Genomic DNA, 14,571 nt, shown 5'->3' with positions numbered 1-14,571 from the left:
AGGCACTGGGCTGCTAGGAGACTCCTTTCTACGTGTGCAGTCAGTCAGCTGGGAAGTCCGCTGTGCGTGGGCTGACTCTTCAGACGGTTCCCAGGACTCCCAGGGGATGAGGAGGCTGGAGAGGCTCCTCTTTGCTTCTCATTAGTTGGATTCAGGAGGAGGGAAGTGCCTTTGGTTCCTCCCTTTGTTTGCTTGAAAGGATTCCCTATGTGGTACCAGCCAATTCCCTGCAGGAGGAAGAAGAGAGGCCAGGCTCTGAGCCACTGTAGGCTGGTCTGAGCAAGGCTGTGCAGTTATGGCAGCACAGTGGTTCCCACTGATTGTTTCTGGCACCAGGAAGGTTGCTTTTGAGCACTAGGAGAACACCCCAGCATTGGTGCCCCAGTAGCAGCAGTGGGGAAGGTGAACTCTGGAGCCAGCTGAGCAGCTCTTGTGAGAGCCACAAGGATTGTAAAAGCCCTCATGCCTGGGTTTGAATGCTGGTCCAGAAGTGTGACACCTTGCTCCTTGGGAAAAAAAAAAGAAAAAAAAAAGGAGCACATAAAAAGTGGAAACAGGGAGAGATCACCAAAGATGAATATACCTCCTCTGCTCGTGCTTGTAAGGAGGCAGTTAGACGGGCCAAAGCTACCATGGAGCTGAGGATGGCAACCCAAGTAAAAGACAACAAGAAATTGTTTCTTAGATATATAGGGAGTAAAAGGAAGGCCCAGGGAGGAATAGGACCCCTGCTAAATGGGCAGAAACAATTGGTGACAGACAGGGGGGACAAGGCTGAACTCCTCAACGAGTTCTTTGCCTCAGTGTTCCTAAGCGAGGGGCACGACAAGTCTCTCACTGGGATTGTAGAAAGGCAGCAGCAAGGCGCCAGACTACTATGCGTAGACCCTGAAATGGTGCAGAGTCATTTGGAAGAACTGGATGCCTTTAAGTCGGCAGGCCCAGATGAGCTCCATCCGAGGGCACTGGCTGACATCATTGCAGAACCACTGGCGGGAATATTTGAAAGCTCGTGGCGCACGGGCCAAGTCCCGGAGGACTGGAAAAGGGCCAACGTGGTCCCCATTTTCAAAAAGGGGAGGAAGGAGGACCCGGGCAACTATAGGCCAGTCAGTCTCACCTCCATCCTTTGCAAAGTCTTTGAAAAAATTATCAAGGCTCACATTTGTGAGAGTCCAGCAGGACAAATTATGCTGAGGGGAAACCAGCATGGATTCGTGGCAGGCAGATCGTGCCTGACCAATCTAGTTTCTTTTTATGACCAGGTTACGAAACGCCTGGACACAGGAGGAGGGGTGGATGTCGTATACTTAGACTTCAGGAAGGCCTTCGATACGGTATCCCACCCCGTACTGGTGAACAAGTTAAGAGGCTGTGACTTGGATGACTACACAGTCTGGTGGGCGGCAAATTGGCTGGAGGGTCGCACCCAGAGAGTCGTGGTGGATGGACCGATACTCTTTAATGTCTTCATCAGTGACTTGGACGAGGGAGTGAAATGTACTCTGTCCAAGTTTGCAGATGACACAAAGCTATGGGGAGATGTGGACACACCGGAGGGCAGGGAACAGCTGCAGGCAGATCTGGACAGGTTGGACAAGTGGGCAGAAAACAACAGGATGCAGTTCAACAAGGAGAAATGCAAAGTGCTGCACCTAGGGAGGAAAAATGTCCAGCACACCTACAGCCTAGGAAATGACCTGCTGGGTGGCACGGAAGTGGAAAAGGATCTTGGAGTCCTAGTGGACTCCAAGATGAACATGAACCGGCAGCGTGACGAAGCCATCAAAAAAGCCAATGGCACTTTATCGTGCATCAGCAGATGCATGACGAATAGGTCCAAGGAGGTGATACTTCCCCTCTATCGGGCACTGGTCAGACTGCAGTTGGAGTACTGCGTGCAATTCTGGGCACCGCAATTCAAGAGGGATGCGGATAACCTGGAGAGGGTCCAGAGAAGGGCCACTCGTATGGTTAAGGGCCTACAGATCAAGCCCTACGAGGAGAGACTAGAGAAACTGGATCTTTTCAGCCTCCGCAGGAGAAGGTTGAGAGGCGACCTTGTGGCTGCCTATAAGTTCATCACGGGGGCACAGAAGGGAATTGGTGAGTATTTATTCACCAAGGCGCCCCCGGGGGTTACAAGAAATAATGGCCACAAGCTAGCAGAGAGCAGATTTAGATTGGACATTAGGAAGAACTTCTTCACAGTTCGAGTGGCCAAGGTCTGGAATGGGCTCCCAAGGGAGGTGGTGCTCTCCCTTACCCTGGGGGTCTTCAAGAGGAGGTTAGATGAGCATCTAGCTGGGGTCATCTAGACCCAGCACTCTTTCCTGCTTATGCAGGGGGTCGGACTCGATGATCTATTGAGGTCCCTTCCGACCCTAACATCTATGAATTGACTATGAATTGAACTGAAAGAGCAGCACCTCTGACACCAATAGCAAGAATAGGTTGTTACTCTCTAGTGCAGGGTTGGCAACCTACAGCCCACAGGCTGGACCCAGCCTACAAAAGGATTGTATCTAGGTGGTGCAGCTGTGACAGTGGTGGCATTTGGTGATTCAGCAGCACTTAGTGGTGAAGGAATCCGTGACACAGAGTGCCACACAGTGATATACAGCAGCAGGGGAAATCAGCATTTAGCAGTGGGGCAGATTGACCCTGGCTAGGTTATAGGCAGTGGCCACCTAAGACAGATCTCCATTAATTTGGCCCATCACTGCTGAGAGTTTGCTGACCCTAGCACTAGTGCACCAGGAGTGGGATGGACATTGTGTCAGGTTGATGGAAGACAGCTGTAACTAAGGCTACCAGACAGGGAACTCTCTGGCAATTGTTTTCCCAGTGGGTTCCCTTTTCTCAGACCCTGTTCTGCAGGGGAACAACAGGAGCATTAGAGGGTACTCCACTTACATACATATTAGATCGGTACCTAACTCACTCACTGCAGGCCCCATTCCTGGCCTACTGCTTCCAGCAGAGCTAGCATGAGTTATCTGTATTTCAATGGATTGCATAAACTGCTTGAGTGCATGGGAAGCCTTTGGCCTGCTTGATCGGGGCTTTGTGCTCTGTTCAACTGCACCCCTGGTGAAAGTGAGTAGGAGTCATTAATTTTTTAGTCTTCTAAAGCAGCCTTGAATCCACATCCACCAGGCCTGGTCCATTCCAAGGCTGCCATTAGAGGCTTAAGGTGTTCTGGGAAGGTAGGGAAAGCTGAGCCAGTGAGCCTAGGCCTGGTGATCAGCCTTTACACTGAGCTAGGTAAACTGCATATTTCAGGAGGCTGTTTTCAGGCCTGGGGATGTACACATCAAGTAGAGTGTGCTTTGCACACTTTCTGAGATGCCCTTGCTCTGTGTTGGCTTCCCCTTAACCTTGTCTGTGAACTGGAAGTTCTTTGGGTCAGGAACTCTCCCTCATTGTGCATGTGCAGCTCCCAGCACTGTGCGGCCCTGATCTACACAGCAGCCTCTGGGGCCCCATGACAGTGCAAACAGCAGTGAATAGTGAAAAGAAGAAAATATCCAGTTGATTAGCTCAGAGGGGATTTCAGATGGAAAAGAAGCCTAAAACTAATGAGGCCGGAAGCAGCCAAGTGCTGTGATCATTAAAGCAAGGGGTGGGGAGTGAGGGTGCCTTGGTTCTCTGTGATCTTGGGCCAAACATGGACCTGTTCCTCTCTCCATTGCAGTAGTACCCCAGAGGCCTGAACCTGAACTGCCACTGTGCTAGGAACTGTACACACATGTAGGGAATGACAGTCCCTGTGCCACAGAGTCCACAGTCTAAACCAGTGGTTCTCAACCTTTTTAGACTCAAGCCACCCCTCCTTAGACTCCAGGTACTACTTGAAAAATGCCAGCTCTTAGCTTTCACTCATCTTTTGACAACAGAAAAATACTAAGGCAATTTTTCCATTGCACAGAGCTCAGAAAGACCACAACAGATCGGAGTGTTCTTAACACTGTGGATTCCTATTTGAAATCTCTGGTTTATCTTGTGAATTGTGTTTGCACACCTAACTGTGCTGACAATGTGTGGCATCCTGAGGAAAGGAACTCAAGGCACCCCAGGTTGCAGCAACACCCTGGTTGAGAATCACTGGGTTTCACAGACCAGTTTGATGCCACCACCCCATGGGTGCACATAGACACTGATCTCAGCTTGAGGGGTTTGTAAATTCCTTTGAGACTGACTCGGTTCGTATCTGCAGGTGAGTGGGAACCCAGCCCTTCTTCCAGCCAGGGACTGGGCAGGACAGTAGGGCACAGCATATTCCTAGAGATGGGGAAAAATGCACATGTCCGTTTATTTCCCCATCAGTCCCTCCCCCTGCTTTTCTATTTGTCCCCATTCAGGGCTGTGGGGTGTCAGTTCCACTCTCCAGCTGGAAGCTCAAGGCTGCTGGGGGCTCCAGCAGAATTCATCTGTTTCCAGGGGAATCCTGTCTGCGTGCAGATAGGTTAGGGCTGAGGACCTGCTAGGAGCTGTCCAGAGGAAGTGGCTGTGTCCCACTCTGCGATGAGCATGGGGGTTTCACAGGGGGCACCCCAGGAGCAGGAGGAGGGCAACTGCACCTGAATGGGATTCTGCCACCTCCCCTTGCTGCAGCCTGGCCCTAATGTAGAAGAAGCTCTGCTACCTTGCCATCCCCCTGCATCCACCACCACTTCAGGACCCACTGCCCACTGCCTTTTTGTTTGGCCCTCACCCATGCTGCTCATTGAGTGTTGGGGGCAAGGCAGTAGAGCTGTAGCTTCTCCAGCCCCCACCCACTCCCCACGTGCTTGGCAGGCAGCGTATTGGGAAGCAACAGAGGGAGCTGCTGCTGTTGGGGAAATGCAGGCCAACAGCTCATCAGGGAAAGCAAACAAATGCCTGGCATAGTGCCAAGAGAGACAGCTCTCGCTCATTCACTTGCTGGAGGAGATGGGGCTGTGTTTGAATGCACCAGGCCAGCCTCCCTGCTGCACGGAGCAAGGCCACTCCTCCAGGCAGTAACCATGATGAGGGAGCTGGGAGCGAAGTCCTGACTGGTGCCAACCTGCTCCCGCTCCTCACACAGCCTCAGTCAGAGCCTTGGGCCTGGGGCTTGGCAGGATCAGGCCCACTGGCCACAGAGATTTGGTTATGTGCTGCATCTCTCTCTGCCCATGTAAAATTTGTTCACTGTGAGGGTGTGAAGGACCATGGTTCTGCAATGTGAATTATGTAGCTGGGCTAGGGGGATCAGGACTCCTGTGGCCTTTCTTTGACTGGGTTGCAGTGGTTCCAGAGTTTGTGACTGCCTCAGTTTCCCCCTCTGGTGGTTACAGCCAGCCCCTCTCTTGGGAACCATATGGCTGGATGCACTGCTTGGAAGGCACTCAGGAGATGGTTGGATGAATGGGGCTGCATAAGACAAAGGACTATTGGAGAGAATTGCCATTATCAAAGGGCGGGGGGTGCCCTGCTGAGACAGAATCTCCTTCCTGGGGTCTGGCTCCATGGGCAGCAGCCCCAACTACTGCAGAGGGAGGCACCTGTGGGGTATCCTCCCTCAGGAAAAGTCCCTGCCTTATCCCAGGGGATTCCTCATCACCTCATGCCCTAAAGCATCAGGGTTCTGCCTCTTCCCAGCTCTTGCCCCCTTGAGCTCTTCCAGTTATACCTTGGGGCACTCTTGTTCTGCATAGACCAGTAGTTCTCAGTCTTGCTAGACACAAGACCCACTCCCCCTCCCTGTCAGACTCAATCCTCCCCCTGCCCCCCCCCCCCCGCCTTTGGAAATGCCAGCTCATAGCTTTCATTCATTTCGTGACTACAGAAAAATAACAGAGCAATCTTCTGTTGCGAAGAACTCAGAAAGCCCCCAGCAGAGCTGAATGGTTTTTTCACTGTGGGTTCCTATTGGATTTATCTTGTGAATCATCTGTGGGTATTTAGACATCTAACAGTGCTAGCTTTGTGCGGCACCCTGCAGCACCCTGAACAGGATCTCATGGATCCCCAGCTTGCCACGGGAACCCAGCTGACAGTCACTGGCATTGACAGAAGCCCAGTCCCCTTTTTCCCTAAGCTCCAGGAAACTGTGTAGAAGTGAATTCCCTGGAGCTCTGGGTGAGATTGTCCTGGTGTACAATACCTCCATCCAGTTCTCACCCCCTCCCTGAGCAAATAGCATTTCCAGCTTGTCTGCACTTTCCTTCCCCTCTTACCACTTTCCTTTGGGTGAGCCTCCCTCTTGGCTCCAGCGACAGCAGTGGAAGAGGCTGTGGTGCAGCCTTCTCTGGCGGTGGGAGGGAAATAGGGCCCCTGTCTCTTTAAATGCATGGACAATAGCAGATGACGGTCATGCATGTCTCCTGCATCATCCATCCTGGTTCCCTCCATGGAGATATCAGCATGGGGGAAGGGGGACAGGGATGGGGGAAGGGAGAAGTGAAATCATGTGTGCTGGTGGCCACGGAGGGCTCTTGCTATAGCTGCTCCCTTGCCTTGCCTGCACACAGGGGCCCGCAGTGCTGCGCTATCAGGGATGCCGTCTGACCAGGGCTGACCCAGTAAGAGCAACAGCATCCTACAGGCTGGGGCATCCCCATGGCAGCTCTGGGGCAGCTCCATAACTCATCTCTTTCTGGGGATGGTGCACTTGGCAATGCCCCCCTGCCCCCAGCATGTTCCATTAGCCCAGAGTCCCAGTGATGCAGTCCCATGTCCCATACCCCTCTGGATGGACCCCATGGAAGAGCCGGGTTTTGGCAGTGGGTGTATTTGGGAGGGGGCCTGCAGAGGGTCTATCACGGAGCTTTAAGCACTGGCAGGGAGCTGGAGAGGGGGTGACCCTGCCAGGCCAGCCCTGGTCTGATGCATTGAAGGTGCTGTCCATGGTGCTGTTGGTGGGGGCACTGATGCCGGTGCCTGGACTACATGGCTCCACCTGCTCTGCAGATGGGGCTGGGGGAGCTGGGGGGGGGAGGGATTTAGGGCTAGGAACCTGTGGCAGAGCAGGTCATCTCACTGAGCCCTGATTCCCCTCTTCCCTTTTCTTTGCAGATCGGCCCCGCGATGTCGTCCTCCAAACTCCAAGACATGGACGAAGTTTTTGGTAAGTATGCTATGCAGTCCCTCCCCTCTTTTGTTGCACCTTAGTCCCTCTGTGCCTCTTATCCAAAGCTTCCCCCAGCACTATTGGCCATGGGGGACTTTCACCTGGTGCCAGTAGGCTTCAGAGCAGGGAAGGGAGAGCAGAAACCCATGGCAGGGAATGGGAAGGGAGACCAGGCTGGGATGGGGTGCCAGGGCCTGGCTGGAGGGAAGGGAGCTAGCACCAGCTGTGTGTGGTGGGAATGAGTGCCTGGCTCTGAGTGTGTGTAGGTGTAGGAGAAGCTGTGGTACAGCTAGTGTTTGGCTGTATTTGTGTGCATGTTTGTGTGTGGAAGAAGTCAGGGCCTACCTGGATTTGTGGGCGTGTGTGTGGTGGAAGATAAGCTGTTTGTGGTCGGAAGTGGGCTCTAGCTGTGGTGTGTGCATATGCGCATGGCTGTGTGAGAGGTGGGAGCTAGGGCCTAGCTGTGAAGTGTGTGTGTGCGTGTGTTTGTGTGTGTGTGTGCACATGCATGTGAAGACCTGGAGATGGCTCTAGCAAATTGGGGGGCGGGGGGTATTGGAGAGTCCAGGCAGAGCTTGCAGCTCACCCATCTCACCCACACTACCCTCCCCTCCTATCAGCTCTACCCAGGCTTAATAGCTGTATCAGGGAGGTGGGAGTGAGGGACACGGAGGTCAGTACAGTGCTTGAGGTGAATGGAAATGCTCTGTCCCTAACACACACACACACAACACCTGTCCCATCCTGTTGTCTCCTTGTAACTCTGCATGCTTTCCCGTCCTGGCTCTCCCAGCATCAGACACAAGCACAAGGCTCTGGGGGTAGCGGAGGCAGCACCTACATGTGAATCCCCATCCCTGAGTGCTGAGGCCCATTTTCCCTGTGCCCAGGAACTGTGGGGGCCTATATCACTAGCAGAAAGGCCTGGGCTTTCCATCCAATAGGACTTCCCCTGTTAGTGCCCCCTCCAGCCCTGAGGATGATTCTCTTATGGGCTTGTCCCCACTTCCTGGCCCCTGTATCTGTACATGGACCAGCTGCAGCCAGAGCTGGCAGCCTACTGGGCAGAAAGGATTCTGGGACCATATAGTGTCCACTCTCTCCCCTGCAACCACTGGGAGAGCATAAGCCAGGGGCAATCCATGGCTTGGATGCACACGGCCCCCTTACACTGTGTCCCATTCTGGCTAAACTTGCCAGTGCCAAGCCCCAGGTGCCTGTGTCCCTTCCTTGCATCTGCCCAGTGCCCTGTTTATCACCCACTTGCCAGGAATGCTGTCCTTCCAATTTCTCCTCTCATTCTGTGCTGCCTCTTTCCCCTGGCACCTCTCTGGTGGGGCAAGTTAGCCACAGCTGCAGAACCCTCCTGCACAGGGAGCCAGCTGAAAGCAGGGTTCCTGAGCAGCTGTCTGCTGCTCTTCCTTTCCCACCCACTCCCCAGGCAGCCCCAGGTCCAGCCCTACTCACCCTGAAGCAACCCCGAGGCTCCTGCTAATGTCAGGGTGGGATTTGTGTGAGCTGGGAGTGAAGGTTCAGGACCTTCATAGGATTGTGTCTGATAGGGCCAAACCTGTACCGAGGTGTATCCTAGTGTAAATGCACAGCACTAGTGCAACTGGTCCCAGTAGGCAATGCTGGCAAGATTTATGCAGTGGTAGCTGAAACTGTGCAAATAAGACTAAGAATGGACAGGGTGTCATTAACAGGTGTGTGCGTGTGAGAGAGAGAGAGAGAAACAGAAAGAGAGAGAGATTCTCTCTCCCTCTGTGTGTGTGTGTGTGTGTGTGTGTGTGTGTATTCATACATGTGCCTATGTGTGTGAGGGATCTTTTCCATGGAGATGGTGTGGAGGAGGGCGAGTGTGACTGTGTGTGTGAGAGATATTCTCTATACCTGGGTGTGATTTTCACTCCCTCTGTATATGTGATCCTCTCCCTGGGGATGTATATGAATGTGATTTTCTGTGTGCGAGTTTCTCGCTACCTGTGCATGTGATTGTATGTGTGTGATTCTCTTCTTGCGCATCCTCTCCCTGTGTACAGGCATGTGTGATGCTCTGTGTGAGATGCTTTCTACCCCTGGGTATGCAATTCTTATTCCCCGTGTGTGATTGCATGCATGTGCGATGCTCTTCAGGAGCATGTTTATGTAGGCAAGATGCCTTCCTGTGTGCACATACATGTGTGTGCTCTTTTCTTGGGCTGACAGCTCTGACTGCACTGGAGCAGTGCACGCATGTCACACATGCTGTCTGCTGTTAACAGGAGGCTGCTTCTTGTTATACAGTGAGTGCCACTGTTTTGATTCCCAGGGGGCTGGAGTGTAAGGAACACGCGCTGTCTGCTGATGTGGGGCAGAGGGATGGTGCCCAGCTGCAGCGAGAGGAAAATAATGGCACCTTAGACAGATAAACAAACAAACAGGTGGGGGGGGTGGGGAAGAGCAAGCAGATTCCCTGGTGAGGGATCTGCCCTGAGGCAGCACTTGGATTTTTCTACTGCTTCATTTGCTGTCTGAGCAGCATGCGGTGTTTGCAGTGCTTGGCAGAGAAAACACAGGGCCAGCTGCACACTGACAGCTTAGCAACTTACATGTTCATTAGCATGGGGGGCTGGGAGTGAACACATGCATGTGTACTTTGTGCAAAGGTGCCCAAACACAGGCACCCATTCACACACATTTGCATACTCCCATGGGTGCAGATGTTTATGGATAATACATATGTGTGCACAGTGGATGTGTACTACCTACCAAATGGCGTGCAAACTGTGCGTGCATGCATTATGTGTGAATAGCTGCACCTGTGTGTGCAAATGTGTGTACACATTGCACCTGCCTGTGTGTGCTCTCCTGCATCTGCTCATGCATATAGCAGTGCTGGTGTGCTTGGGCACACCTTTGCACAAGTAAGCTCTGTGGACTAGGCTTCTGAGAGTTGCAGTTCTGCTTTTGTTTCTGTGCTCACTCTTTCATACAAGGCTTCAGCTGGAAGCACCCAGTTGCATGGAGGCAGTTAGGTGTGTTTGAGGAAGGAGCAAAGATCAGGGCTGGTGCTGGGGTCTGGCTGTGGATGTGCTGAAATTAATATCATGTAAAAACCACAGAGGCCAGGGGCACTGCCTGTTGTAAAAACAGCTGCACAGCACAGAGATGTATTGTACAGTGATGTATTTGGAAAGCAGTGGATGAGCTGTCGGGCAAAGATGGCTGTAGAGTAGTGATTCTCAACAAGGGTGCTATAGCACCCTGGGGTGCCTTGACATCTTTCAAGGGTACCAAGGGTACCACAGGATGCAACACAATATTAGCACTGTTAGGTGTACATACATGATTCACAAACTAAACCCAGAGATGTCAAATAGAAATTCATAGTTTTAACCATTCTGCTCTGCTGTGGTCCTTTTGAGTTCTTTGCATCAAAAGAATTGCTCTTTTATTTTTCTGTAATCAAGAAATAAGTGAAAGCTAAGGGCTGGCATTTTCCAAAGGGTACCTGAGCAGTTGAGAACCACTGCTATTGAGGCCATCAAAGATGGATGAGTATTTAGGCAGGCTAGTAGTGATGCCTCTGATTGCCTGACACTTTCCCTTCTAAGATCCTGTTTTCAGTCACATATATTTTTGCCGAACTTTAAACTTTTGGGCTGACATTTCCTAGACCAGGTGCCTACCTCAGATTTAATTGAAAGGAGAAAGAGTTTAAGGGAAAAAAGCTATTTTGCTCATGTTAAAAAGATTGTCAGGACTGTTTCTTGGAGATGAACTCCCTGCTCTGAAAGAGCACCTGATTGAAATAAGCCTAGCAATGGATAGGGAAGAGGCAGAGAGTGGAGGAATGCCCAGGGTCAAACAGCAAGTCAGTGGCAGAGTCAGGAACAGAACCAGAAATCCTATATACAAGTCCAGTGTCCCACTCACTTGATCATACTGCCTTGTATATTTTTCCAGTGCAGGCATCTTGCTTAGGGGCCTAACAGGGTGCTGAGATTGTTGGAAAGTCTAGACCCAATTGATGGGTACTGAAGACCTTATGTGAGGCCTGGAGCTCTTTATACAGTCTGGCCTTTGGGGTTTCCTCTGGGGCTACTGATCAAAGTTCAGTAGCTTCTTAAGCTCCTTTCTGTGTGCTTCTTCCCCTTCTCCTCCCATATCTGTGCCTATCACTTACCCACACCTTGCCCTGCCGGCTGTTTCCCAAAGTGGCCAGTGGGATAGGGGTGGAACACCTGGATTTTTTCCAAGTTGTTCTGGTTTCTATGGCATCAGCGCTCAGGTTCACATTTCCTGGGAAACATGGACGGTCCATGACCACCCTCCCATGGGGAGACAGGAGCTCAGGACCAGATGTGTCATGCAGGGATGTCTGGGTGCAAGGTGCTGGGCACAGAGCTGTGCACAAGTCCATGCCCCTAAACTGCAGGCTCTGGTGGCCTGGCATTCAGCCCGCTACCTCCTGAGTATTTTCCATCTTTGTCCCCAAAGACTAGTCTGTGTGTTGCTGTGGGGGTTGGGCAGGGCCCTGCAGGCTTTCTGTCTCTGGGGAAACACTATTTGCTCCTAACCTCCACCATGGAAAGCACAACCCAATGCTGCTAGGGCAGCATCCCTTGTGAGAGCCAGAGATGGGACCTGCTCAAGCTGCAGGTGGAAAAGGAAAGTCCATGGTACCTGATAGACACACGTAGACCCTGTAACTCCTGGCAGCTCCATGGCATGATGCTACCATGCAAAGTTTCCCTAAACCCAGGCCTGGATTTGCAAGTGATGGAAGGGACAGCCAGGGCCTTGCCTCCTCCAGTTCAGTAGGGCCCCATGGTCCCAATCAGAGTAGAGCCTGCTGTGCAAAGTGCTGTACATACATACACAGAAAGAGAGAGCCCCTGCTCTGAAGAGCTCACAAGCTAGTCACACAAGACGAAGCCTGGGGAGCTTTCTCCCTCTATGTCAGGCACAGGGAATGGAAGCAGATGGAGGGGAAGGGACACAACCAAAGTCATGCAGCAGATTTGTGGCAGAGGTGGGGACTGAGGCTGAGTCCCCAGTCAGGAGATGGAGCTTCCCGATGCTCTGTACCAACCTTCAGCTCACTCCATGCAAGCCCCTGGTTCTCACCACCAGACCCCAGGTGTGTGTGTAGCTGCCTGGTATGAGAGCTAAGCATATGAGATCCTTTCTCCTTTCAGCACCAACACTGTCTGCTACAGGAGGCCTGATAATGAGGCATGATGGACTGGTGCTGGCGGGCTGATCTGCTATGGCAGCTCCTTCAGGTGTCTGGGATGAAGTGGGGAAGGCTGGAGCCTAGATAAGAGTGGAATGGGAGCCTCTGTCCTGTATGTTGGGAGTGCTGTGAGGAGAGCTAGCTGCAATTACTCCTCCTCATTCCCATGCTTGTATGCATAATGCATGTGCTCTGATCTGAAAGCAAAGTCACTTAAAAAGAAATCTGTCTCTGTCTGCCTCCCCATGTTGCCCTCACCCTAGTTCCATCCTTCCCCCTTTCACTCTCTCCATCTCCTTCTCTCTGTTTCTCTGGAGTGACTTTTACCAGTCACTTGTCAGATGAATGTCTGGAGACATCCAGGAACCCACCCTGTTCATACCCCCCGACCTCCTCTCTCCCTGATAACTGACGTCTGCCCTGTCCCCAGAGGAAGCAGCAGGGGGGTCTATCAGCTAGAGACAAGGATGTCTCCTGGCACAAGCCTCCAAAGAGAGCAGGCTAGATCCTGATGTCATATCACTTGTGGCCAGGCCAGACCAGGTTGATCCCCTCCATCACTCCAGCTTGCCCATTAAATGTCCACCCAGGGCTTGTGTATGGAGCCAGCTTGGGAGGCAGATGGCTCTGAGTAAGGGTCCCTGTGCCCATCTGCATCCCTACCCATCCTTTCTCTGTCCTTGCCTCCATCATACCGGTCCACTGCTCTTCTATCAACATCAAGGGTCCCCCTCCCCCACAACTAGTTATGCAGCAGCTGACATCCAGCTCTTGGAAACTCCTGCTCTCCTTTCTGCCTCAGGAAGGAAGGAGTTAATCTGCATACACCTATGCTCCACTCCATCCATACATTGTTTTACACAGCTACACACACTGTTGAACACACAGGTGCATACGTTTGTGTGCACACCCCCCCATATATACACACAATTACAAACAGCACTGCACCTGCACACACACACTGTCACAAATACACCACTGCATGCACGCACAAACACACACAGAGAGCTACAAACACTGAACTACATACACATACCTCTAAACACCACTTCCCATACACATACACTTACATGCTGCTACATACAAACATACTGCCATAACATGTCCCAGTACACATACAGAGTTGCCACACCCATACACCTACATACCAGGTAACACGCATACTGCTACACATGTCCATACACATGCACACACACATCTGGAAACCTGGATGTATACACGCTCCTATACATCCATAGATCACTACACATGGGTACACATGCGTGCACACACACACACACACACACACACACACACACACACACGAAGTGCTAAAGAGCAAGCACATGCATTTATCTTCTCCAGGGGGTGCTGGGCAGGCCTGATTAAGTATTCATGGTCTCCTGCAGGCATATCTCTGCTCTGTATGCAAGAAAGGCAGAAGCAGCTCAGATATTAGGAGGAGGAAGTAAGAGAGAGAAAGAGGGAGGGAGAGTGGGAGAGAGAGAGGTGTTGTGTAGCAGTGTGTGTTAGTTTGTGTGTCTCATCTTATAGTATGTGTGTGTGTGTTGGTGCACAGTGATTTCTATATGTGTAGTAGTGCCCATGGGGATGTAGTGTGTGTATGTATATACCTCTGTGTGTAAGTATGTGTATGTAGCCAGAGTGTATGTGTAATGTGTGCATGTGTGTGTATCCATGCAGTGGAATGGGTGGCAGTGTGAGTTTGTAGCAGAGGTTGTGCAATGGTGTGCATGCACATATCCAACTGTGTAGCTGCCTACAGGCCCATGGATAACTCAGTGTGCAGGTCAGGGCGTGTTCTTAGTTTCATGCCCAATCCACAACAGCCCAGTGCTGTCAGGAGTGCACATCTTGGGGTTGGCAGTGTAGTGCCATCCAGAGACCCTCAGCCTTGCCAGTGTGGTGCTGCCCAAGACACCTGGGCCCATGTGTTGGCAGCACCATCTGTACTGGCCCAGCCAATTTTGGAGATGCACCCCATTCCCCTACACTGGTCATGCCATGCCAACAGGCCTGTCTCCCCCTACCCCATGGCACTGCAGTGCCATCTATAGCTCCCCCTGCTGTTGGCAGTGCAGTATGACCCCAGATGCCCTCTGCTCCCAACTCTGGCCATGCAGTGCTCTCATTCAGCTGTAAGTACCACAGCTGGGGGATCAGCAGTGGCAAATATGTGCCTGGTGGGGAGCCCACAAAGTATCTGCACTCCATACTGTGAGATTGTGGGACTAGCTCCTCCTGAGGCCTGAGC

The 14,571-nt window shown here is 52.0% G+C and overlaps 1 protein-coding gene across 2 annotated transcripts in view; it reads left to right on the top strand.

Moving 5' to 3' along the window:
* Positions 1–14,571, top strand: part of SAMD14 (sterile alpha motif domain containing 14) — a 31,814-nt gene that overhangs the window by 5,289 nt on the left and 11,954 nt on the right. For both annotated transcript variants that reach the window (XM_059727059.1, XM_059727058.1), the window contains exon 2: positions 7,042–7,093. In XM_059727059.1, coding sequence (XP_059583042.1) covers positions 7,054–7,093 — 40 coding nt within the window. In that variant the 5' untranslated portion in view covers positions 7,042–7,053. The remainder of the gene's footprint in view (positions 1–7,041; positions 7,094–14,571) is intronic.

The sequence above is a fragment of the Alligator mississippiensis genome, chromosome 4, assembly GCF_030867095.1.
Source record: "Alligator mississippiensis isolate rAllMis1 chromosome 4, rAllMis1, whole genome shotgun sequence".
In the NCBI taxonomy this organism is placed as follows: Eukaryota; Metazoa; Chordata; order Crocodylia; family Alligatoridae; genus Alligator; species Alligator mississippiensis.
The sequence above is the reverse complement of the archived record's forward strand: the minus strand, read 5'-3'. Positions and strand labels throughout refer to the sequence as shown.